This window comes from Leptodactylus fuscus, chromosome 7, assembly GCF_031893055.1.
Source record: "Leptodactylus fuscus isolate aLepFus1 chromosome 7, aLepFus1.hap2, whole genome shotgun sequence".
NCBI lineage: Eukaryota > Metazoa > Chordata > Amphibia > Anura > Leptodactylidae > Leptodactylus > Leptodactylus fuscus.
The window spans coordinates 128,605,256-128,633,004 of NC_134271.1; the positions used below are offsets into that span (position 1 = coordinate 128,605,256).

The 27,749-nt window shown below is 42.0% G+C and overlaps 1 protein-coding gene across 6 annotated transcripts in view; it reads right to left on the reverse strand.

Annotated features, from left to right (window-relative positions):
* The window catches only part of MTA1 (metastasis associated 1), a 229,858-nt gene that overhangs the window by 152,129 nt on the left and 49,980 nt on the right, over positions 1-27,749 (reverse strand). For 3 of the 6 annotated variants that reach the window (XR_012717264.1, XM_075283056.1, XM_075283055.1), the window contains exons 17-18: positions 23,366-23,401; positions 3,007-3,038 (exon numbers count right to left, since the gene is read on the reverse strand). Coding sequence is in view for 5 of the 6 variants with exons in the window: in XM_075283056.1 (XP_075139157.1) it covers positions 3,007-3,038; positions 23,366-23,401 (68 nt within the window). In the remaining variant the exon portion in view is untranslated. The remainder of the gene's footprint in view (positions 1-3,006; positions 3,039-23,365; positions 23,402-27,749) is intronic. The other 3 variants (XM_075283060.1, XM_075283058.1, XM_075283057.1) reach the window with 2 other exon arrangements.

Consider the following 27,749-nt stretch of genomic DNA (forward strand, 5'->3'; position numbering starts at 1 on the left):
TTCTTTGCCCAAATCAGTTGTAAAGGAGACGACCACCACTTCTACTAACTCGAACTCTAAGCATTATCTAATAGGCGGCACTCCACCGATACTGATGCAGTTGGAATTTCTTCTCTAGCCCCCACTATTCCTGAGCAATCATTTCTGTTACTTTTAGCAAAAGATATGCTGATTAAGCTCTCGGTCAGGTGGGTGGTCCTGGGCTGAAGCACATAGTCTGAGACTGCCCACCTGACAGATGAGCGCCTACTAAGCCTACTGGGTTTTGAAACTAACAGCACTGATTGCTCAGGAACGGTGGGAGCTACAGGAAAAAATCCAACGTCTTCAGAATCAATGGAGAAAATTCTAATAAAGAGTTAGAGTTGGTGTACACATTAAGTACAATAGTCTAGTCCTGTGAGGAGACATGGGACTGAGAATCCCATGATCAATAAATCTACAACTGTCCAACTACCCAGCCTTGCACGTGCACCAGTCCCATTCTCCTCCAGCTTGTCTTTTTTGTAGCAGTCGCTCGGGGCCTTACTGCTTACAAACTGAAAACTACTCATCACATGATCACGGCTTCATGTCTGCACAGAGATCAACGTTGCGACTAACATGTCAGTGGAGGCAATGGTCTGCCTCGCTGTGTGTGCTTATGAAATACTTTTTGCCAAGTCATTTTTGTAAAAAGTGGCAAGCGGGCGCAGAAACAGGGAATTCGTGCATCTTTGGAGCACTAAAGGGCCATGCGCCTTATTTTTACATGTGTATTTTGCAAAAATACACGTGCGTTTACTCCGAGTGAAGGCTCCCTTTAAATGTGGATAAAGGGGCACAATATTTTTTGACCACATTGTAAGGCCTCATGCATATAGCCAACAGAATGAGGTGTCCTCAGTTGTCGTGTAGCAGTATAGGACCTGCTCTATAATTATTGCAAGTGAGCATCAGAATACCAATGGGAAGAGACTTAAGCATATCCAGTGATAGAAAATCTTTAGCAAGGATCTATCGTAGACCCATTGTAGACGGTCAGCCATTGTGTAGTCTAATGGACTAGACTGACATGCATATGGACCCACTGATTTCGATTGGGTCATATATACATCTATTTTTTCTGATGTCCTTGTAGAAAAAAGTACAGTATGCCCTTTTTTTTGACCCTGGACAGTTCCTGGGGGTGCCACATAGGATTGGATAAGAAAACCCTCTGGGATTGGTCAACTTCTCTATTGTGTATGGAAGTAGAGAAGATGATGCTGACAACCCCTACGTAGCCAAAGGCTAAATGTTACTGGTACTTGTTCGCCCCGAGAGCATGTTAACCTGCAGCAGATTTTGTTGCAGAGATCTCTGCATATGAAAATCAGTACCATTCATCTGAATGGGGCCATTTTCACAACAAGTAGATGGATTTCTGTAAGTCTCATTCAGATCAATAGGACGGATTTTCAATAAAATCTGAAGAGTGTAAGTGCACTCAAAAGGTTCCCATACACATTAGTCTACAGGTGGTGACAATCAATTTCAACCAAATTGTTCGTTTATTGGGTTGAAGTTGATAACAAACCGTTGTATTAGCTGACCAATGACGGACTGTCATTGCATGGAAAGAAGTCAGTCATGTTTAAAATAGTCCGCTAGTCCTCATAAGAGCTTTCCATGACATAACTTTCTAAAATAAAATAAAATAAAATATATATATATATATATATATATATATATATATATATATATATATATCTTATTTACTTTGAATATCTGACCAGTAGTGGCCAATGAGGACACAACTGGGGATATCTGCACTGCCATAGCAATCGTTCACCAGAGGATCGCATTCATTTATTGATCTACCTCTATTTAATGAGTAACATCACTCAAAGGTAGAAACACAGACAGATTAACTCACACAGTGGAAAGTTAGACTAGACAGTCTTGGGGTAAGTTCACACACAGTTTTTTGAACCAGAACCTGAGGCAGAGGTCGCCTCAGGTTCCGGTCCAAGATGTCTTTGCAGTGCACCGACATCCAGTCACGCCCTTTGCTCTGGATTTGGCCCAAGTGAATGGGCCTAGTCGGGAGGGAGTGTCTTCAGGCGGATGACGCAAGGTGAATCCGCCTGAAAGAATGAGCATGTTGCTTCTTTTTCCAGGAGCTGGAACAAACAGCTCCCGGAAAAAAGAACTGACCGGCTCCCATTGATTTCAAAGGGAGACGTCTTTTTGGTCAGGATTTTGAGGTGGATACGGCCTCAAAATCCTGACCAAAAAAAACCCATGTGAACTTACCCTTATACTACACCAGATTTATTATAGTGTCTAATCTCGGATGCCAATTTTGTTGTTCACAGGGCGGAAAATGAAGGGTAATTTAAGGTGGACATTCATGGCAGAATACTTATGCAGAGCCTTAGATGAATAGGCCCAACCAGCGGTGATTCCCGAACTGCACCTTTGCGGCAAGATGGAGCAGGTAACCTATTTTTTCAGCTTCCTGCTGAGATCTCTGCCTTCCATTGAGTACAATAGGAGGCAGAATCGGGGTCGAATCCTCCCCAATATCAGCGTCAAATTCTGCCATGTGAACGGGACCTTAGACTGCCTAGTCTAACTTTACACCTATTATTTGTCTTTGTTGGACAGTTTTTGTGTGCAAACTAAGCCACAATTCTGTTGTATTTTCCTTAGTAAGTTTCCCGCAATGTCTGGGTATATAAACAAAAAAAAATATATATAAAAATAATCTATTTTAATACGTTAAATATAACACTTAGAAAAATGTCTTGGTGATGTAAAGGAAAAGAAAATGCAATACATCTAAAAAGTAATAGACTCCACACTCTAAATAAAAATGTGACATCGAAGACCCTTACACCCTGACTTAATAAAACAAAAATTAAAAAAAAAAATAAAAATAAAAAAAAAGTCAGAAACATAAAAAAAAAGTGCCTTGTGCAGAACTTCAGGTGCACGGAGCTAGGAAGTTTTTTGTTTCTCTTTAGATGAACATTATCTTACCATTTGTCTGGTTTGTCCATGGTTAGGAATACCTAACAAACATGAAAAAAATAGATTTGGTAAGACATTGTTTCTGAGTAGTTTCTACAAATTTCAATTCACAAACATTTCAAACACTGTTAAAAAAGAACACAACATATACTGCACGGTGTACAAAATACTATAGAATAATACACCAGTTAGTAATTAATCCTACAAGCTCAACGTTATGGCACTAGTCACTACCCAAACAGCAAGCAATTTCTACGTCCAGTGTGACAACATTCAAGGCTTCTCAAAGATGGTTATCTGAAGAGGTTTACAGAGGTCCTCTTTGCTACGACTAGAATATGGGAACACACAACGGGGCAGATTTATTAAGACCGGTGTATTGTACGTCAGTCTTAATAAAGGCCCAGACAGGTGCAGGGAATGACTGGTTTATGGAGAGGCTCCGGCCTGAATGGAAAAATGCTAAAAAAGTTGCAAAGACTATGTTGGGCCGAGGTGTTCCGCTTACAATTGCACAATATGGGGAGCGAGGCAAGAAATGACCTTGCCCAATATGTTCTCCACAATTCATCCCTCTAGGTTAGAAAAATGACATAGAGGGTTTGATAAATCTGCCCCATGTGACAGACCCAGTAGGATTGGGTCTGCCTGTAAAGTAATACATGGAAGAATAAGGACTTTGTGAAAGTAGAGATTGGGCTATGTATAGGGTTGAGCAATCAGGATCGGAAAAGATCGGATTGCGATCCCGATCTTTTTTGGCGGGATCGAGGTCTCACGTTGGTTACTACAATGTCTGGCTACTGGCCAATCATTGTGGGAAAAGCTAACGTGAGACCTCGATCCCGCCAAAAAAGATTGGGATCGGAATCAGATCTTGACCGCTCAAACCTAGCTATGTACTAAAATGTATTCTTTTTTTCTGTGACTTAACTGAACAACCCACGTTTCATGGCTTGGCCAACATTGTTTCACACGCGAGCCAAATTAAGCCAAATGTTCCATATGTGAAATGAGACATTCAATCTTTATATGATATGGACGACTTGTGTCCTACCTTCACCATAAGAATGAATTGCTACTGCAAGGAAACAGGCGCTAATAGGCCCTTGTAAAATATAGTCTACGTCCTGCTAATTAAAAAAAAAAAAAACACCGGGGAAAGCCAGGGATCATCCGAAGGAAATGGTAGATGATTTAAAGGGAGTCTATCCCCAGAACTCAGCAATAGCCCAGCCCCGCAGATAGATTGGTTCAGGTGACCCTAACCATAGTGTTCTCCCTTGTGATATCACTGTTTGCCAATATGTAAATTAACTCTTTGGAACACGGGGGTTGTCAATGCTCCAAAGGTAAGTGGTAATGCCCTAATTATTGCAAAAACCCAAGTTCCATATTGACAAAAGCAGTGATATCTTGGCAATGGAGACAAGGACATGCGGAGTTCTGATGTTATGCAGAGGTCTACCTTTAAATTACAGGCAAGCCTAAACCAATAGGGTATTATGTTATGACTTACAAGTTGTTAGACCACGTTCCTATTTCCATATGTGGTTTCCATTTGAGAAGCCACAATGTAGCCGTGGGTCCAGCATACCAGAATTAAAAATGACCGCAGTGGCTTCTAACAGGGTCCATTGGGTTATATTATAAAGGACCCCACTGGCTTATAAAAGGGTCTATTGAGGTTCCATTAAAATGGATACCAATGGATTCTAACAGAGCCTATTGGGGTTTCATTAAAAGGGTCCATTGAGCTCCCTAATCGCACATACACCTCAAACATGAAGATAACTCAAGGTTAGTTTTGCCCGAGTGTATATTGCATATGTATGATCAAGTAACAAAGGTTCCCCTGAATGACTATCACAACTGTGTCCAGCCAAGGGAAAGTCTGGATATTCAAGGCTTCCCCTTGGTCCAGCTCAGTGGTATTAGATAAAAAAATAAAATAAAAAAGTTACATGACCATAACTTCCGGCACGTCTGAATATCCGCTGGCTGTAGCATTACCTCTAATTTCTCTCCATCATGGCCGGTGATGGATTGGTTCATCCAATAAAACCTGTGTGTGGAATCTTACTTGACTACTGGTGACTTCGACAAATTCTCTATGAGCAACTTCTACTGTGCTGGCAGTAATTTGTATACTATAACATACATGGTGGGCTACAAAAAAACACAACCCTACTGTCATGTGTGGTTTGGACAGAATAATGGTTATTGTCTTAGACTTGGTTCACACCAGTGCATGGTTTCCGTTCAGGGATTCCGTCCCCAATTCCGCTTAAAAAATGCAGAGAGAAGCAAGACTTTTCTCTCTGCATTTTTCAGGCGGAAACCCAGTAGACCCCCATTATAGTCTATGGGGTCTGCGGGTTTCTGCTGGTAACCCAAGCCCATTTGGGAACTGAGCCTTAGTCTACATTGGAACAATAGTGAAAGTTTATTTGTGACGGCAATTTTTTATTTTTAATTCACTGTATGAGTACGGGAGATAAAGCACTCTTAGAAAAAAGGGTCATGTCCAATTTTTGCCCGATTTCACAAATCCTCCAATACCTTAAAAACGCATGAGGGATCCATGATAACGGGTGACCCTTAAGTGCAAACTGAATGAAAACGGCCATATGAAACTAGGCTTACCGTATTAAACCATACGGTTTAATAAATGGAACTCTTGAATCCGTCAGTCTGTCATTTTGTGACAAGAGTACGTTATGTGCTGTCACATTACAAAAGAGGGATGGGCCATGACACTACATGCCCACATCACAAATAAAAGGGGCCTGAGATGATCACTAAAAAGGGCATGGCCAACCCAAATTTGGATCCCTATGCTAAGTGTTTGCAAGTACGTTACTATCCCAAGAGACCCGCAACAGCAGAAACGGTCAACATGTACTAGCTGAAGCCCCATAGTGTCAGAGTGTGGCATATTGCATCAAATAATGGCCATTTGGGACTGTTGCAATAAAGGCTATGGAGTCAGCATGCCAAAGCACCGACTCAGACACTTCATAAATGGCACATAGCGATGGTAAGACACAGTAAAGCTGAACTAATTCACCAAAAACCTAACGATTGACCTCATGTACAAGTAAATATACAAGTTCCTCATCTAATTATACAATATTGATAACTGTATATATTAATTAAATTTATTTTATTTTGAAGTCTGAGTCCAAATTGCTAAAAATTTTTTATCCATCTCCAGTTCCACAACCCTGGTTGAAATACATTATGTCCAATGGAGCAGATACAACAACCCGTTGTAGTTACGGTGAACAGGATGGCAGGAATCTCCACTAATCCCTCCTTCTGGTCTGGTACGGTGCTGCGGGGTCCTGCACTGTAGTGGTAGCATTTTTCTTTGGAGCACATCTTAATGGTTTTAAGGATCTCTGAGCCTAATGCGTGTTGGAGTGCCCATGAAATTCTTGAAGGAAGACAGACTCCGGAGACAGGATATATGTGGAACATCATAACTTATAATTTTACCTTGAGGTAGGACAGGATCACTTGAACAACATCCAGAAACTGGAGGTACAATTCTTGTACATCATCCATTGAGGCTGTACTGGTTGATGGTACTCCCGCTGACTGTCTGTCACCTTTGCTGGGACAGTATTAAATTTAACCAATGTGCACAAGTCTACAGTCTTTCCAGCAAGTTCTCAGGCTGCAGGGTGTATAATCTCTAGTGTTGTCATTTCTCTAGAGTTGAAGTTGAGAGGTCCTTGTAACTTTACCGTCATATATTGGTCTTGCACACTTCATCTTCCACAAAGTAAGCATGGATAAATCCCATCTCCTGACTGCAGACCACCACACAACTGTCTAAGCTGGTTTTCTTCCAGCCTTATCAGTCTCTTTGCCTCTCTGTCACACTCTTCTATCTGGAAGAGTTACTTTCTCCTCACACACATAGTACTTCCTCATAAATAATACTCTCTCATCACTTTCTACTCCTAGCTGAGTGTGGAAGAGATTCCCCAATATTTCCCTACGCATTCCCCAAGCCATGGTTGTACCACCAACTCAGCACCCATTATCCAGTGGTTTGTTCCATTGAAAAACACACGTACATTGTCTACCAATAAGTATTTGGACACCTGTGGTAGAATAGAAACAAGATTTATTCCAATTCAATAGTTGGTAGACCCCAGCAGATGCTATTGATTGACACAAAACTCCCGGATGCCTGATGTATGTGAGCCATTGGTTGGGTGCGGTTTCTCTGGCCAGCACTCGTTGGTCTCTATCTCCCAGTTTCGGGGGTCTGCCAACTCCATTCCGACAATCACTGTTCACCCTTCACTTCGTAATCACATAGACCACTGTCGATTTTGGGTAATTCAGTTCGGTTGCTATATCCCTTAAGGATAAACCATTTCTGTGGTACCTCACAATTACCCCTCTCTCGAAATCAGACAACTCTGTACTTCGTGGCATCTTGCATGCTACTAATGCCAATGCTGTTTCCTATTTAATGGCGGAAGGCGTGATGTACATCACGACCGCAGATATCTTCATTTGTATGGGTGTCCAAATACTTATTGGTAGGCAGTGTATACATGTTGATTCCAAAAGTATATACATGCAGGTAAACCTTTTATAGTGTCCCCGGTGGGACATCACATAGACACGCAGAATTCACACAAGTTGCACCAATAGATGCTTTGATATCTACCAAACAACATTTGGTGGGTGTTCATTGGTATAGGGACTTGCGGGTTCAATATTCTTTGATGGAAATGTGAACACAGTCATGTAGATGGACATACTCAAGCAGTTTTACATGCACTTAATTGATCATGGGAGTGAATATCGTTTCGAGTTTATGTGGCATTCACAGAAGAATGTACGGTGAGCCAAGGTAGGATTTATTAAACAAATCCCCAAATATTGCCTGAATTGCAATAGCAAATTGAAAATTCAAGTCAGGAATATCGGTAAGATGGGCACTACTTTACCTAGCCACTGGCAAAACCCAATCCTAACATCACCTGTAACAGACAAGTACGTCAATCTTCCATTATCCTGTACAAACCACACAGAAAAACTGGATTTTGATGTTTGGTGCCCACCTGGTATAATATACTGCAAACGTGTTTATACTCGTGAACACAAAAAGAAGTGTTAAAAAGGTGCAGTCTAGAATTTATTAAAAAATATATAATAATAATAATCCATCAGGAAATAACTGCCCAATCCCCAGCTAGCATTGATCACCTCACCTACCACTTCATCCTGTTCATTCTCATCTTTTGAGCCAGTTACATAAGAGGAAGTCTCTCAGCTACTTTCTTCCTCTCGCCCTACGACCTGCAGTAGTGACCCCTTCCCCTCACACCTTCTCCAATCTCTGTTGCCTGCTGTCACAACTTACTTTACTAAAATATTTAACCTCTCTCTTTTCTGGAATCTTTCCATCCTCTTTCATACACGCTGTCATAGCCCCGCTATTGAAGAAATCCTCCCTTGACCTGTTCTGCGCTTCCAAACTACCGATCTGTCTCTAATCTCTCCTACATCTTGGACTATTCTTGTTTAATCCATTATCTTTCCACTAACTCTCTTCTTGACCCCTTTACAATCTGGCTTCTCTACCGAAACGGACCTCACAAGTGTCTCCAATGACCTGACGGCTAAATCCATTGGTGACTTCTCTCTTCTTATTCTTCTGGATCTCTCAGCAGAATTTGACACTGTTGACCATCAACAACAACTCACTATACACCACTTAGTTGGCCTCAAGGACACTGCGCTCTCCTGGTTCTCCTCTTTTCTCTCAGACGACACTTTCAGTGTATCATTTGCGGGCTCTGTTTCTTCCCCTCTTTCCCTTGATGTTGGGGTTCCTCAGGGCTCGGTCCTAGGCCCCCTGCTCTTCTCTCTACCCAGCCCCCATTGGACAAACCATCACCAGATTTGGCTTCCAGTACCATCTTTATGCTGATGACACCCAATTATATATGTTATAATCACCCCTGCATTAATAAAGAACACCAGTGACTGTCTCTCTGCTGTCTCAAATATCATATCTTTGCTCTATATGAAACTGAATCTCTCAAAGACGGAACTTCTACAGTTTCCACCATCTAATAGATCTGTCCCTGATATATCCATTGCAGTCTCAGGCCTTACTATAACTCCTAGGCAGCAGGCCCGCTGCCTCGGGGTCATGTTTGACGCAGACCTTTTCTTCACCCCCCATATCCAATCACTCGCACGCTCGTGCCATCTCCACCTCAAAAACATCTCCAGAATACGCCCTTTCCTTACCAGAGATACATTAAAGACACTTATTGTCTCTCTGATTCATTCTCGCCTTGACTACTGTAACTCCTTACTAATCGGTCTTCCCCTTACTAAACTCTCCCCTCTACAATCTATTCTGAACGCAGCGGCCAGGCTCATCTGCCAGTCTAGACACTACAGCGATGCCTCTGGTCTGTGCCAGTCACTACATTGGCTGCCTATTCATTATAGAATACAATATAAACTTATCACCCTCATCCACAAGGCTCTCCGTAATGCCGCACCTCCATACATTTCCTCCCTCATCTCTGTCTACCGCGCAACCCGTGCTCTCCGCTCACTCAAATGACCTAAGGCTTACATCCTCTATTATCAGAACCTGCATAGGGCAGAGGGTCAGTAACCTCCAGTACCCATGCCATGGTTGGTGCTTCAGGAACATTTGCTCGGCTTGAGGGTCTCTCTCTAATGTTTAAAGGCTTATGTAATTTGCTGCCTTACGTAATTCCACTCTCATAGACCATGTAAACAAGACGGAGGGGAGAAAGCAATGAGGTGGAAAGCATGAGGCATGGCGTCCTAGTATCTAGGCTGTGAACTAGCAAGACAAAGGGCAGCAATTGCCCGGGCAATTGGTTTTTGTACCTTGAAGCATATTGACTTACACTTGTATGGGCTTATGCAACAAAAAGACTGGGCTATATGAAAGACATCCTTTGCCCCCACAAAGCTGGTTCACACTAGTATTTGAGTCTCCATACAAGACTCCGTCCTACATTCCACTTAAAATTGGTGGAGAGAAGAGTCATGAATGGAGGTCTTTTCTCTTCGCTGTATTTGGCGGAAACCCGTCAGACCCCATTATAGTGTATGGGGCCCACGGGTTTCCACGTGTAACTGCTTTTTAATGCTAGTGTGAAAGAAGTGTGACTACAAATCACTGAGTGCTATGTTCAACTAAAAGTTGTAGACACCAGAAAAGGATCATTTTTGCATAAGAAATTTGTAGACAAGAACCACATTGTAATGGAAGTGCACTATATATTTTATGTAATGGTCAACTAAAGGATGGCACACTGAATACTTCATCTTTGACCTATTACGATACATGAAAGGTTGCTGAACTCTGGAATAGTGGAAGGAAGGGACTGCAATTTTTTCCAGAAATTGTACCACTCTGGTTTATAGTCTAGATCAAATACAGCTCAGCACTTGTCACCAGAATGGACACCACATGTGTCCGAAATGTTTATGGTGTTGCAGCTTTCCTAGGATATGGATTTTGGGGACAAGCCATAATTGACCCTTCAGGCCGTTACCATTTTCTGATTTGGGGTTTTCATTTTCTTAGCTCCTACATTACATAACTTTCTTTCATCCATCTGGTCAGAAGCTTAGAATGCGGATTTACTCACACCATCATACAATTAGAGAACAAAGAATGGACCTTCCCGTGTCAAGACATTTCAGCAATGAAGATCATAATATCACAAATGACATGAAAGTTTTATTTTTAAGAGGGAATTTCAAATCCAGGAAAGAGAGACGGATTTATGAGTACAAGTTTATGACCTTGTTTAACACTCTGGATGAATCTCTCACATGGGTTCATGGCATCCTACAGAAATCACTGAACTGAAACAGCCATAAAAGACAAGAATAAAGACTGATAAGAACATTGCAAACTGACAAATTGTTTATTTGTATATACCAATAACCTTCTTCCACCCTCCCTCCTAGAATTCTATTCCTATGTGTCCCTCTGTACATAAATATGCATCCTTCAGAAATTGAAATGGTTTTTAGATACACCTGAAGAAGAAGCCGAAAGCTTCGAAACGTTGTAATCTGTCATCATTATTAGTTAGCCATTAAAAAAGGTATCAACTACTAAAGACTCTCAAGTTTGTTGTTATTATATTTCCTACCCACTGGCTAACATGGTACAAAAACAAATCTTTATCTTATTCTTTGAGTAATTTTAGTTTTAATTGCCATATTCTGACCCTGCAACTTTTTTTTTTTTATACGGCAGTCTATGGTAAAATCACTGCTTTCCTATTAAGTCCTAGCCCATCCAGGGCGTAAGAAAAACTTAGTAGTGGCAGGCCTGGGAGCCCTCACTTTTGTTGGGGAGCCCTCTCTTTCAAAATGACCTCTCAGATGCTAAGGTCACATTTGACCATTCCATCTGAGAAGTTAACTGTCCGAGTGGATTCTAGTCTTGAACACTGCTGATGGATCTGTGTAAAAGTGGCTTGGTGGGCATCCACCAATCTCCTTTTCTTCTACAACCAGATTTTGCTTGACAGAGGTCATGATTGACCCTTGAATTATCTCCAACATAGCAGAGGATGGCTATGCTTACATTCGATGGAACATTATATGCCTTATACACAATATAAGTAAATTGCCCAATAAATAGGACTGAAAATATGCATCTCTAAAGAGCATGTGTTGTGATTACTTCTATTGGTTGCACTGGGTTGGAGAACCCTACCATACTATCACCATATCTCCAGAGAGTGTGGTACCATTGATATTTTACTTTGTGTAAAAGAGAAGAGACCCACTGGCCACGGTGCCTGCTGAGACTCAACATCTGCCCTTTATATATGGGAGATTTTGGGAAGAGTGTTAAAGGGCTGCTTACACAGTAAGCTGGTGTAAACCCCATTTTCTCGTGGCCGCTTACACAGTATGCTGGTGTAAGCGGCCATTTTCTTGTGGTCCAGGGCATGTGCAGTTGGCTCTGCCCGAGGCCTAGAAGATTGAAATCCAGGATGGAAGAAGACACAGGGAGAGGGCGTTCCAGAAGAAGATAGAGACGTCTGGAGAGAGTTCTCTCGCAGCATTAGGGACCGCCCCCAGTGCTGCAAGAGAAATCATTTGCATACCGAAGAAAACTCAGATTTCTACCGAATGGCGGCGTGGAGGAGACATCTAAAGGTGGGAGAAGAATAGTCTTTCTTAAGGCTATTCCTACGTGTTAGAAAAAAAAGGTATGATAGGATCCCTTTCAGAAATCTGAGTGAATTGGTGGCTTTGCACAAGACAAACAAATGCGGCAGAATTTTTTTTATTTTTTTTTGGTTGGATTAAAAAATAAATACATTTCTGAATTTCTAAGATTTTCTTTTACTACATACAATTTATTGTAATATTTTTTTCCAGAGCGGTAGAATGTGGATTTTTTAATTTTTTTTTTACATTTTCTTTTAAAGGGGAGGAGTCTTATTTTATTTAACTTAATTTTACATTTTCATCTCCCACTAGGGAAATTGAAGCAGAAATTGCTCGCTTAAATTTCGAATACCTAGTATTCAAGAACTTTAATGCCTGCCAGAGTTACACCGACCGCCTCATGCATCTGCCTAATGGGTTATGCCACTGACAATCCTCCAACTGCCACACACACCCACTGAAGTACAACTGGGTAACAGAGACCGCTCTCTTCCTCTGTCAACCTCCATAGATAACAGTCTACAGGGTTATCTCTGCTGTAGAGTGCAGCCACAACCCGCTGGTAATGGCATGGAAACATCTCTTGTGCCCATGTCATTTACAGAATATACAGTCCTATGAAAAAGTTTGGGCACCCCTATTAATCTTAATCATTTTTAGTTCTAAATATTTTGGTGTTTGCAACAGCCATTTCAGTTTGATATATCTAATAACTGATGGACACAGTAATAGTTCAGGATTGAAATGAGGTTTATTGTACTAACAGAAAATGCGCAATATGCATTAAACCAAAATTTGACCGGTGCAAAAATATGGGCACCTCAACAGAAAAGTGACATTAATATTTAGTACATCCTCCTTTTGCAAAGATAACAGCCTCTAGTCGCTTCCTGTAGCTTTTAATCAGTTCCTGGATCCTGGATGAAGGTATTTTGGACCATTTCTTTCTACAAAACAATTCCAGTTCAGTTAAGTTTGATGGTCGCTGAGCATGGACAGCCCGCTCTCAAATGATCTGAAAACAAAGATTGTTCAACATAGTTGTTCAGGGGAAGGATACAAAAAGTTGTCTCAGAGATTTAACCTGTCAGTTTCCACTGTGAGGAACATAGTAAGGAAATGGAAGACCACAGGGACAGTTCTTGTTAAGCCCAGAAGTGGCAGGCCAAGAAAAATATCAGAAAGGCAGAGAAGAAGAATGGTGAGAACAGTCAAGGACAATCCACAGACCACCTCCAAAGAGCTGCAGCATCATCTTGCTGCAGATGGTGTCACTGTGCATCGGTCAACTATACAGCGCACTTTGCACAAATAGAAGCTGTATGGGAGAGTGATGAGAAAGAAGCCGTTTCTGCACGTACGCCACAAATAGAGTTGCCTGAGGTATGAAAAAGCACATTTGGACAAGGCAGCTTCATTTTGGAAACAAAAATTGAGTTGTTTGGTTATAAAAAAAGGCGTTATGCATGGCGTCCAAAAAGAAACAGCATTCCAAGAAAAACACATGCTACCCACTGTAAAATTTGGTGGAGGTTCCATCATGCTTTGGGGCTGTGTGGCCAATGCCGGCACCGGGAATCTTGTTAAAGTTGAGAGTCGCATGGATTCCACTCAGTATCAGCAGATTCTTGAGAATAATGTTCAAGAATCAGTGACGAAGTTGAAGTTACACCGGGGATGGATATTTCAGCAAGACAATGATCCAAAACACCGCTCCAAATCCTCAGGCATTCATGCAGAGGAACAATTACAATGTTCTGGAATGGCCATCCCAGTCCCCAGACCTAAATATCATTGAACATCTGTGGGATGATTTGAAGCGGGCTGTCCATGCTCGGCGACCATCTAACTTAACTGAACTTGAATTGTTGGCCCAAAATACCTTTATCCAGGATCCAGGAACTGATTAAAAGCTACAGGAAGCGACTAGAGGCTGTTATCTTTGCAAAAGGAGGATGTACTAAATATTAATGTCACTTTTCTGTTGAGGTGCCCATACTTTTGCACCGGTCAAATTTTGGTTTAATGCATATTGCGCATTTTCTGTTAGTACAATAAACCTCATTTCAATCCTGAAATATTACTGTGTCCATCAGTTATTAGATATATCAAACTGAAATGGCTGTTATAAACACCAAAATATTTAGAACTAAAAATGATTAAGATTAATAGGGGTGCCCAAACTTTTTCATAGGACTGTACCATTAACTCGTATTAGGGCCCCTTCACACGGCGTAAGCACGCCGCCCATTTAGACACATATGCACGTGTCCGAGCGCGGCGCTTCAAAACAGAGCACATTGATTTGAATGGGAAGCGCACGTATATCGGCATATACGCACGCTTCCCATTGAAATCAATGAGCTCTGTTTTGAAGCGCCGCGCTCGGACACGTGCATATGTGTCTAAATGAGCGGCGTGCTTACGCCAAAATACACACGCGTTTACCCCGTGTGAACAGGCCCTAACACGTTCTGAATCAGCGGCGTTGAAACGATATGCGCGTATCACATTTGAAAGCAATAGGGGAAAAAAGTAGCCCATTCATTTCTATGGGGAGCGCACATATGCCGGCTCCCATAGAAAGCAATGGGATCTGTTTTAATGCCGCTGATTCAGAACATGTTACACGTTCAGAATCAGCGAGCGTATACTCCGTGTGACGGGGCCCCAGAAGAAACACTGTATTTAGAACACGCCATGCATCCATTTGTAGTTAAGTTTAAAAGCAATAATCATTATTTGCACAAGAGCTTTTATCTCCTAGCGATGTGAAACCATGTACCACTTGGACATGGCGCTGATAACTATGTTGTAATAAAGTAGTCTGGTTAAAATTAGGCCCACGGGCTGTGGACAGACCACAGAACAGGGGGAAAAAAAAAAATCTGAACTATCAACATGTTTTTTTATGGTGACTTCAGATTCGTGACCAAAGATCAGCAGGTTGCTCTGTAGCTCCTTCTCTAATGTTAGCGTTGCAAGTCCAAGGGTGCAGAGATTTCTCAACATTTTGCAGTCATAGCACAAACAGGGTCGCAATGTGACTCCATTCAAGGCGACCCAGGAATTTTAAGTTATGCAACAGAATTTGTAGCCAAAGTCCCCATGTAAGTTCTAGCCTAAATGAGTTTTCCAAGGTAAAGATATTGCTTACCTGTCCTAAGCACAGGTCAGAAGTATCAGATTGGTGGGGGGCCTGGCACCCTATTAATGAGCTTTTCTCAGGAGCTGATACACAGTGAATGGAGTAGGAAGCAGACAGCGCTTTTCTGTGTGCCGTGATTGGCAGCTGATCTACAGAAACCTGGACTGGCCACTACACACAGAACAAAGCTGCCTGCTTTCTGCTCCATTCTCTGTGTATCAGCCGCCGAGAACAGCAGGTGTTGGACCCTGACCAACCTAATACTGATGACCTGTGCAAAGCCCTTTAAAAGGTATACCTGTCTTTTCAGGGGACACTTGGTTCACAATAGCATTCAGCTCAACATTGTTCGGGTCTGCATGGGGCCCTGAGATACGGAGAGCCTGTCCGCTAAAAAAGTGTTCACTGATTTTAGACAGAATTTGCAGACTGCAGCGCAGAACTTAGCCTTACTTTTCAGGATAAGTTGCTATATGAGTGTACATAAAGAGTAACTATTTCTGACCATTACATGGCTTATATTCTGCATTTGTAGCTCAATATCTAATGCACCGCTGTCCCCGAGCCAGGGACATAAAGAAATCAAGACATTCTACTTCCTAAGGGTCCATGCATACGACTGAGCATGCATCTGAGTTGGAAGCAGAGTTTATCGCAAAATGGATTCAGGTGACACTCAGAGTGACATCCAAGTTCGTTCAGTGATGCATTCACATCTATGGGGCTTCCAGATCCATTCCGATGACATGAAACAGAATAGGATCTGCTCTATAATCATCCGTGTTATCAGAACAAAATAAATCTGGAAGCCCCATAGACGTGAATGAACTTTGATGTCACTCCAAATGCATTCTGACTACATTCAATGATGAACTCGGCTTCCAAATCGGCTGCACACTTGGTCGTGTGCCTCGGCCCCAAGTCTCTCCCAGTCAGGAACAGCATCAAGGACATTCATTATACAGTCAGTGCTGAAAAGCAGAGATTAAATCACTTGGGACGAGACAGCAGTAGATGTGTACAGCAGCAGACGTGTGCGTGTGTCTCTCTCTCCCCTTCCCCTCTCCATAGACTTCTATGGAGAGGAAGTAATCTAATCTCTCTGTAAACTGTCAGTCTGTTTTATCTCCCCGAACAAATTAAACACAGGATTCATAGTGTCTGGGCAGTATATCGAAGGAAGGAAGAAGCCTGATAAGGAGAGAAAGAAGCATTTTTGCCTACAAAGTTTCTAGAATTCCCCATACTACCAACTTAAGCAAAGTTTATGGAAAGTACAATGACCACTTAAACATAACGATAACAAAAGCAGAAATTAAACCTTCTACAATTTGGATTTCTTTTCAGCAAATTACAATTAATATAATTTCAAATCAAATCTAGCAGGTCCTATAGAATGTTACACTGACCTATGGCTGGAACCACACACTGCCCATTTCTGGGGTATATTTAAAACCAATTCCTCACTTCATACCAATCTCCTACCACGCCACGACCTGGGTCTCTTCAGGTCTATACTTCCTGGTGTCTCTCTCGACTAGAGATGCCCACTCAGTCACCGGCTGCCAAAATGCCCACCTTCAGTGACTGGCCGAGTGGGCATTTCCTTTGTGCTAAGACACATCAGGAACTAGAGAGCAACAGGAACCTGGGCAGTATCAAAACTAGAGCAGTGGGAGAAAAAAAACAAAAAAAGACAAAGGTGGGCATCACTATTTATGTTAAGATCCTATAGCTGTTTTAATATATTTTCTCTCTAGCCCCCACCATTACTGAGCAATCAATGCTGTTAGTTTTGGTGCCTAATATACTATTTAGGCTCTGAACTGTCAGGCAGGAGCAGACAAGGGGTGTGATTCTGAGCTCTGACATTGGCTGCCTCTGATTGGAGCTGTTGATCACACCCTTTGTCTGTTTCTACCCGACACCGCCCACCTGACAGTAAAGAGCCTAAGTAGCACATGAGGCACCAAAACTAACTGTGCTTGTTACTTGGGAATGGTGGGGGCTAGAGAGAAAATTCAAACTGTGCTGGAATCAGTGGAGCGGCGACTATTAATGGATGCTAAGATCTAGAATAGGTGGAGGTGGTGAAAGGTCCTCTTTGATGTATTATGTCCTTTGCACATAACATATCCATGTGCAGAAGACTGTACTCGCTTCCATATGAACGCTTTGTTATCCCCTATGAGCAATTTTCGGTGATTTTCCTAAATAAGGCTACTGGTGAAGCATGTATACCGTTAGTACTTCTACGGACTAACATAGAGAGAGCATTGTCATGCCATATTTTGGCATGGTGGTATTGAACGGCTCCAAATGCATTTTTCCTATCATTCCTCCCCTCATTCCAAGATACAAGACAGAGATAAGACACAAAAAGCAAAAAATAAAGAATCAGCCTGCCACAGTATTCCTACCAGGCTTTTTGGTAAGCAGACATCATCGTAACTGAAGTTTTACAAACAAAAAAAAAAAAAAAAAAAAAAAAAAAGTAAAATTTCAAATCTACCGAAGATGAAGAGCAAGTACAGAGCGTGAACCTGCACCAAAATGGCGGGAGTCTGTAAACACAGTTTTGGTTTTTTTGTGTGTTTTTTTTAAATAAAATTAAATTTACAGTTGAAAAAAAATGTCCTCGAACCAGACAAAAGATATTTAACATTTACAAGTTTCTTCTTTTCTTTAAAATGATTTTTAAAACAAACAACGTTTATTCTCCATCCACAGGATAAAGGAGGACTATTTGGTCGGTGGGGGTCTCAGCAGTCAGACCCTGAGAAGGGGGTGCTTTACCCACCCCCCTAACCCCATTGGGCAGTCAGCCAGCCTTCAATGATCGTGTCAGAGACAAAGTTTAGCACTCAGCTACCTCCAGTGTTCCCATTTCAATAAATTGGAGACCGGATTTTCCATCCAGTGACACGATTACATTCAGTCAGTGGCTGCAGGCTGACAGAATGCACAATTTGGGTAAAGCACGCCATTCTCGGGATCGGTGGGGTCTATGGATAGAGGATAAATATCCTTGATGGCATAGACCCTTTATAGAGGACCTTTCATGTCCTCTGGCACCTGTGGTATTATATACCACTAGCAAACTGAATTCAGAGCACTGTCAGCTTTCTCGATGTGCACCCAGGCGCGGGAGATATCAGTACCATTGGTTTCTGCACCGATATCTCTCCACCGTCAAAAAGGCAGGCCTTACCACCTAGCGTCATCGCTGAGTGGTAAGGAATAGAGATGAGCGAGTAGTACTCAATCGAGTAGGTATTCGATCAAATATTACGGTATTCGAAATACTCGTACTCTATTGAGTACCACTCGCTATTCGAATGGAAAAGTTTGATGCAGAACCAGCATTGATTGGCTGAATGCTATACAGTTGGCCAATCAACGCTGGTTCTTCTCCTACCTTTAGAAGTCTTCTCCGTGCAGCTTCCCTGCGGCGTCTTCCGGCTCTGAATTCACACTGCCAGGCATCGGGCCTGGGCAGAGTAGAGTGCGCATGTCCGCTTGTAGTGCATGCGCAGTCGGCTCTGCCCAGGCCCGATGCCTGGCAGGGTGAATTCAGAGCCGGAAGACGCCGCGGGGACGCTGCATGGAGAAGACTTCTTGGAGGATCCAGCCCGACCCTCACTCGTGGACTTGGTAAGTATAATTTGATCGAATGTTGCCTACCCCTGAAACGAGCATTTCCCCCCCATAGACTATAATAGGGTTCGATATTCGATTCGATTAGTCGAATATTGAGCGGCTACTCGAAATGAATATCGAATATAGAGATGAGCGAACACTGTTCGGATCAGCCGTTCCGAAGAGCACGCTCCCATAGAAATGAATGGAAGCACCTGGCACAGCAACCGGCAAAGTGTACGTGCCAGGTGCTTCCATTCATTTCTATGGGAGCGTGCTCTTCGGAACGGCTGATCCGAACAGTGTTCGCTCGTCTCTAATCGAATATCGAACATTTTACTGTTCGCTCATCTCTAGTAAGGAACATCCCCTGACAATACCCTTCCATAGCCATGTGCTATCAGAGGGGACGTTCCTTACCACCCAGAGATGACACTGAGCATTCAAGCCAGCCCTTCTGACAGTGAAGGGATATCAGTGCCGAAACTAACAGCACCAATATCTTCGAGACACAGTCAAAGCCGACAGTGCACTGAATTCATTGCACTGTCAGCTTTCCAATCGTATATAAAACCAAGGGTGCCAGAGGACATGAAAGGTCCTCTTTAAAGTAATTTACAATAAGAACTAACTCTAAGAAGTGCAAAAAGATAATGCAGTCTAATATACAATCTATACTGGATTTTTTTAATTACAAATTTTTTATATAGACTACTAATGGTTAAAAAATTAATAAATAAATAAAATCTGTCATTACAATCACTCACATGCTACACATTAGTTACCTTAATGTATATTGTAGTACAAACTTTCCTTCCTGTATTTTGTTAGCACCAATATTAAAATTTTAATCTTTTTATTTTTTGATGATGTTAAAAGGTTTTTAATCCTACAACGTGTTACGCGCCTCTTAACTGCACACATAACGCTCATGGCACATGCTCCTAGTGTGATCTGATCACTGTGCCATACACTGCCCGAAGAACCACTATTAGGCCTGGGGACACACATTGCCTGGAGCATTGTAATGGATGGCATTTCAACAAATCCTGTCCACAGACACTGCAGAAAAAATGCAGCACAATGTCTTCCTGCGTGCTGAAAACCCATATGTCAGTTACCGCTGTGTGTTCGCTATGCAATGCAAAGGTTGAAAGCCAGGGCCGGAAGCCCACAGCAAAAAAACAGACAATTTCAGCTGTTTTTGCCATGGACAGGTCCACTGGAGCAAGCCCACGGTGAGCATAGCACAGAATACCAGACACGTGTGATCTTAGATGTACAGGGGTTTTCTGGCTGGTCTCCTGTACAGGAAGAGGAAGAACAGCATACCCAGGACTACACAACCCACACATCATACATTGCCCTGAATGTCCCCCTCCTATATATCGCCTATTGGGTACACTGCAGAACTGCCATCTTCTTTTCTATATACTGGGGCCAAAATCAAATCCACTCTTCATAGCTTATCTATTATTGCTGAGGAAAAGGATAAGGTGATGCACAGAAGAACGTAGGCAAGGTTCTGTAGGGTACGGCTGATTCAGGGTAACGTATACATGCAGGTAGACATGCAAAGCAGGTGGTGCATACAGGGGTGTACAATGGACAAGTTCCTGGGTCAATGGGGGACCGTACCAAGTGTCTTCCTCATACTGAACAGCAGCCAGGACCGACCCTGCACCATATTCCTTGATACTATGGGATGCAGCAAACCACATGCTATAGTGTAAACAGGGGTGTAGCTACAGGGGATGCAGAGGAGAGGTACCAATGGCTACCGCGCCCTGTAGCCCAGGCCTCTGTATAACTTAAAACCACCCTAGTATTATAGATAGCAAATGGTACAGATTTTGCATTAGGGCCCAAGAGTTCCACGTTACGCCTCAATGTAAATATCCTGACAGAACACGATATATATATATATATATATATATATATATATATATATATATATATATATATATGCAATGGCTGACCGCTTCCTACTATGACCATAGTGACCAGAGATTTTCTGAGACTGTCTCCATTGTTCTGTAACAAATTTGCCTGACAAGACTCGAAAATGGATGGGGTAGTGTGCCATTTCCCCAAAGCGGCTTTCACGGACGGGCTGGTGGAGCTTAAACTCTCAGATTTCTTCAGCAAGCATACTATACGACTGAGTAATGGGTATAGGAAATAGTCCGTCACCTCTACAAAAAGAGACAATGGACACCAGTACTTTGTGCTCACAGGGCAAAGTCAGTGACAACGCTGAGCCTCTTATATAAAAACATTAAGGCTTAATGGACATGACCAAGTGTGCAGGCCCATGCTCCACCAAGGAGGCCAGTGAGCATAAAGGAGGTCTTATTGCATCAGAAGCTCCTATAGAAATAAGTACTATGGAATGCACATCCGGATGCGACTAAGCGTCATCCAAGTACACGCCGCTGCAAACATCTCACAGCACACGCGGTCACATCTATGGGGAATTAAACTAGCTTTGTTGACTATAGCCAATCACAACTTGGCTTTCATTTTTCCAGAGCAGCTTTAAGAAATGAAAGCGGAGATATCATTGGTTGCTAAGCAGACCACGGCAACCAAAGTGTGATGTGTGTATATGTATGTGTGTGTATATATATATATATATATATATATATATATATATATATATATAAATATTTTGTAGACAGTTTGATAAATCTCCCAGTATGAAAAGTTAGAGGAAGATACATTGTGTTTTTTTGTGTTTTTCTTACTGATTACAGCCCCTTTAAAACTATTTTCAAAACCGTGTTACCCTTCAAAAATATCACAGGCTAAGAATATGCGTAAAAAAGTTAATCGTATTATACAGTAATGGTTAGTAGCAAAATGACTGGAAAACTAGTAAAAAACAAACATGGCTTTATGACCCTAGTAACGGTATGATAGCACGAACAATAAAGCTGGCCATAGACTTAAGGAGTGTAGCTTACAATCTTAGTGGGTAGGTGTAAATATACATATGTACATATTCCGGAAGGGCGGCCTTATTTATATGTCACATGCCTCTTCGTATACGCGATGGCTCCTCCATCGGACCTTGCGGCTGTGCTGATATCTACGCTAGCTATAAGCTGATCATTTGCACAAGGCATGATCATGTGAGCCGGAAAACTGAGGTAAATGGTAATTTTCAATTGCCGCAACTTGCGTTTGAAGAGTTAGGGGGCGTTCACACTGCCGTTGGTGTCCGCGTCTATTGTCCATACAAGATTTTAGCAATGGACACTATCTGGTCTATTTGCAATTTCCATTCATTTCAATGGGATTTTATCTTGTGCCCTTTAGTGTCCATTTTCAATCAGGTCCGTTTTTTCAAGCGGACAAAAAAAATCCTACATGCCGGACTTTTCTGTCTGTTTGAAAAAACAAACAAAGTGTCCATTGTTTTTTTGTTGTGTTGTTTTTTTTAACATTGAGGTCTATGGGCAACGGACATATAACGGACAGTAACTGATAGCCATCAGTTACTGTCCGTTTGTGTCCGTTATGATAGGTGTCCATTTTTTTTTTAATGGACACCTTCTGAGCGGACACCAACAGTAGTGTGAACGTCCCCAAATAAACCTGAGATTTATTTATTTTTTCTTAACACTAGTCACCATAATAAGTCATCCCCAATTCATTCTGACAACTAAAATATACTCCAGTGGTATAAAATATAGAAAGGGGTTGTCCAAGATCTAAAGGTAGATGATATTGATGACCTATCCAGTTTCGGATGAGTCAGGGTCTGACTCATGGACCCCATCCAATCGTCTATTCAGCCACCGGAAGCAGCACTGCTTCTGTTCATGTGAATGGGAGCGGGGCTGCAGTTTTGGACACCACTGCCACACTATAGAGCGGGATCCTGGGACAACATTCCCACTCCAACTCACTTTAATAGAGGTAGGAACGCTTGCTCCCATATACCTAGTGGTTGGCTGAAAGAGACAATCAAGATGGAGTCCGGGTGTTGGACCCTGACTGATCTGATACTGAGATCCCTGTGGATAGGTCATCAGTATCAATTACCTTCGGATGTTGGAGATCCTTTTAATAGCAATGCAAATTTAACATATTAATATTTCCAATACAAATAATATTCACGTACTGTATGTTTGTGTATCCAAAAAATTCCAAAAAATAAAATAAGGCTATGGCCAACTTTAGTCATGACCAACTACAATGAGACAATGTGCATTGACGTGATCTGGCCGAAACAAGAATGGTTATTACAAAGACAATGAGGAGCCGCAAGCCAAACACCACAAGGCCTAGTGAGTAAGTCCACAGAAAAGCATATTTTCTTTGCAAATGGCACATTGAAGTCCTTACCCCTGCTAGGCATCAGCAGGCGCTTCTTCATGTTGCCTGTCCAAGAAAAGATAGAAGAAGAAAAAAAAGAAAATGGGACATGAACAAAGCAGCATTTAATATTCATTTCAATAAATAGGAAACCAAATGTGCATAAAAGGAAAAAAAATAGAATAATAAAACAATGCATGCCACAAAAGAACACCGCAATAATACAAAACACTGGATCAGAATATGAAAGAAAAAAATCCTGTGGATGCAATTAAAGGGATATTTACACTTAGAAGGGTTGCAGAAATTTCTCCCAGTAGGGTTATTTTTGGAAGAAAACACATGAATTTTACAAAGACTGTGAAAATGAATAGGACAATAGCTTTGGGTGTGTAATTTCAAGTGGAGCCGATAAGTAGAGACAGCACTCAAGTATACAGTGCAAATAGTGATCCCTTTATTAGACACACCACCAAGATGAAAGATACAAATGCAACACACATCGGTGCATTGGCAACCTTTTTCGGGCAAGTGTGGGTGCACACCTACTATAGCCACTTACCTGAAGAGGGGCGAGAAATAACCTAAAATTTCAGATTGGCGGCATGTATAATAAACAGATAACTATTTGCCTTCACGCTATCCTTGAGCGTGGTCTCTACTTCTTCTCACCTACAAAATTAGATCCTGGAATAAAAATGGCCACCGATAGGATCATTGAGACATAATGTCATTGGATGCTTGAACTGAAACATGCTAGTGAGAACTGCTGCAAACACTGCATGGCTCATTCAGGGTGCAAAACAAGGGCCAAGCTAACCAATATAAAGTGACCACTTTCTCGCAACAGCCAAAAACAAGAGTTATTTTAGAAAGCCATTCAACGGCTCGTGTAGTTGCAGTATCTAAAACACACTGTTGTCATAACTCTTTAGCGGTCCGCTAAATATAATGTCCTGTACATGTATATTATACATACAGGTCATTAAGTGTGAGTTCACACCAGGGGTGAACCTGCCCCTTTCGCCGCCCGAGGCAAACTACAGAAAGCCTGTCCTGGACTGGCTTAGGTTAGCAAAAATGCCGCCCTCCCTGAGGCCCTGGCATAGCGCCGCCTGAAGCGCTCACTTCAGGTCGCCTCATGGGAGGTGCGGCGCTGGTTCACACTACCGTTGTTAATGTCCGTTGCCATCATCTATCAGAGGAAGACAGCAATGGACATTAGAGATGAGCGAGTACTGTTCGGATCAGCTGATCCGAACAGCATGCTCCATAGAAATGAATGGATGTACCTGGTACTTCCGCTTTCACGTCGGCCGGCCGCTTAACCCCCCGCGTGCCGGCTACGTCCATTCATTTCTATGCTAGCGTGCTGTTCGGATCGGCTGATCCGAACAGTACTCGCTCATCTCTAATGGACATTAAATGACAGAGGCAGATAGAAAGATGATAGGAGCATTATTCTATCATGTTTTACTTTTTTGATGGAAGAAACTACTTTATGGAGGACAAAGGTAAACAAACAGCGTCCAGCACGTTGTTAACATTAGGATCAGTGGGAACAGACACAGATGGAAGGTGCTCCGCCCTGGCTGATTACACGGCTATAGTTCATGTCCGTTGCTGTCATCGTACATTAACAATGATAGTTTGAACACATCCTGATAAAAAATGTAGCCAAATAGCCCAAAAAGTTTGTTCCTTTACTGCCACCACCACTGAATGAATACTTGCAACACATTTCGAGTCTTGCTGTATTCATGAGCAGAGAGCACAAACCATCTCCTCCTACCCCTCAGAAAGGTAGTTGAAAGGCTACTGTGTATGCACTTTTACCCAGAAGCCTTTTACTCACCATACCAATGGCTGGTATTAGTGCTCTGATATTAATACAGACAACTTATGAGACTGGTGTATTTTTCGAGTTCTGCTAGCAACAAACGAACATTTTGGAGCCATTTTGGTCACATTTTAGCATGAACTTGAAGTTATAATTGGCCGCCCCGCATAGAGATTAGGCTAGATTTGGAGTATGGAAGGATTTTTTTTTCCCCTAAGGATGAGGAAAATTTTCTTATGCCTAAATAGAGGGTGCCCCCTTCTCTTTCTCCACTTGTCAGGCTCTTTTCTTCCTCCTCCTCATTCCTAAACTTTCAACCTGAAATTTCTGCAAGTGGAAGGGGGAGGGGGGAAGAGTCAGCAGGAGCTGAGTAAGGCAGAGGCTGCAGCAGTTTAGCAGTCTTCTCACTCCCCCCAAGTGCTTTATTCCCATTAATACAGGTCAGTACTCTCTGTGTCCTGCATGTCCTGTTGATGCTTCTGAAAGTGTTAGTGTGTGAGAGAGATGAACAAATCTACTTTCTGTGTGCAGTGTACAGAAAATATAGCAGAACAAGACATAATGCCAAAAAATAGTATTATTTATCTACACACCGTACTAATGATTTATGCAAAGCTTGTTCAATGGTTTAACTGTGTTGATGGCCTGATAAAACAGTCTTTGGGTGTTGTCAAAATGCGAAAATGAAACATATTAAATTTACTTCATATGAACCCAACCTCAGGTCCTCTTTCGATCAGACCTTCTGCATTTGTCCCAACACAGGCTGAAAACTTCCTCCAGTCTTCCCTGTGTGTCAATGATGCAATGAATGGGACTGGAAATCTGGGTCAGTTTATTAGCCAAGTCAGCCCTCCATATCTCGGCCACAGCCGCAACAGAAAAGGGAGCTGACGTAGCTAATAATCCAAGTCACAGCTGCAAATTTATGCACAGTTTTGTTTTTGTTTTTCAGTTTTTACCTCTAGTTTCAATTTAATTATTGCTTAGGAAAAGTTAACTTTACAATAGGCTAAAAACTTGCAGCGATCACCTTTGGGATAGAAATTCTTTATTTCTAGGGCATTCTAAGAGCAGCGAACAAAGGAAAAAAATTTAAAAAATTCATAATATTTACTTCAAGGCTCAATGGAATATATAACATGGGAAGAACCAAGGAAGTTTCTATTCAACAGCAGCAAATTCTGATCTTGAAATTTAGAAGAAATCTATACATAAAGGAATTTGAGAAATTCGAGTTTCATTATAAAAATATATATTCATTGTGAAGACAATATGCTAAAATTGCTATATGGGATTCTTAAAGAAAACATGCACAACCAATACTGGATCCTCTGCATTGATAATGAAGCAGGCTGAAATTCAGTAGTATTAAAACATGAGGAACATTCTCCATAGGGCTTTGTATTATACAACAGGAGTTCATTTTTATATTAAAAAGTGAAATGTGACCGCTCCCGATACGGTGGGTATGTAGAAAGGACATCATGGTACTAGTGCTATGGGCAATTGTGGCAGAACACTGAGGCCCCGACCTTCAGATGGGTTTTTTTTTTAATCAGGAATTTGACGAGGAGGCCGCCTCAGATTCCAGACCAAAAAATGGCTAGCCGCGCCTGGATGCCGTTGCACTGTATTCCACTCCGGATTAGGCCCAAATGAACGGGCGTAACCAGAAGGGAGGTGTCGCGAGGCGGATGTCCACAGCTGAATCAGAAATCCTGACCAAAAAAACCCTGTCTAAACCCGGCCTAAGTGAAGGGGTGAATTTGGCAACGACTGCTGGCTACCATGAACACCGGGAGAGTTGGAGTAGAGGAGTTGGGAATAATTATGGGTGGAATCAGGAGACTAAAAAGTTACCAATTCTGAATTCAAAATATGATTACCGTATATACTCGAGTATAAGCTGACCCCCCTAATTTTACCACAAAAAACTGGGAAAACTTATTGACTCGAGTATAAGCCTAAGGGGGAAATGTGGCAGCTACTGGAAAATTTCAAAAATTAAAATGGTTTTTGGGTGCTGGGGAGGGGGTGTTTTGGTTGTCTGTCTGTCCCTTCCCCGAGGACTGGTTTTTTTTTCCTCCCACTTGGAATTCAGCCTGGCTGAATATAGGGGATCCGCAGTGCACATAAGTCGGAAGAGAAGTATAAAAAGGGAAAGCGATATTTGCTTATTGACTCAGACAGGAATTTTATCATGCAAGCATGAGGATTACCTTCTCTTATTCTGCAGACTAAGTGTGCCGAATAGTGATTGTCCTACAACAGGGACGGTAATTTGGCAAATAAGGAAGCGCATAACTAATGGGATGAATGGTACAAAAATTACATACACTGCATACTATATTACACTGCAGATTTGTGTGTTTTTATGTTTACATTGTGTTTGACTATAGAACTACACATGGTAAGTATATGGGCCAAGTGCACTAAATGGTGCATGGAATGGTTTATACCCCAAGTGGTTTCCAAAATTAGGCTTACGAGCAGGCACACATCCACCTCAACAGAAACTAGAGGAAGATGCTGCGCCCCTTGATGTCCTCAGGGGACAGACGCGGTATTGGG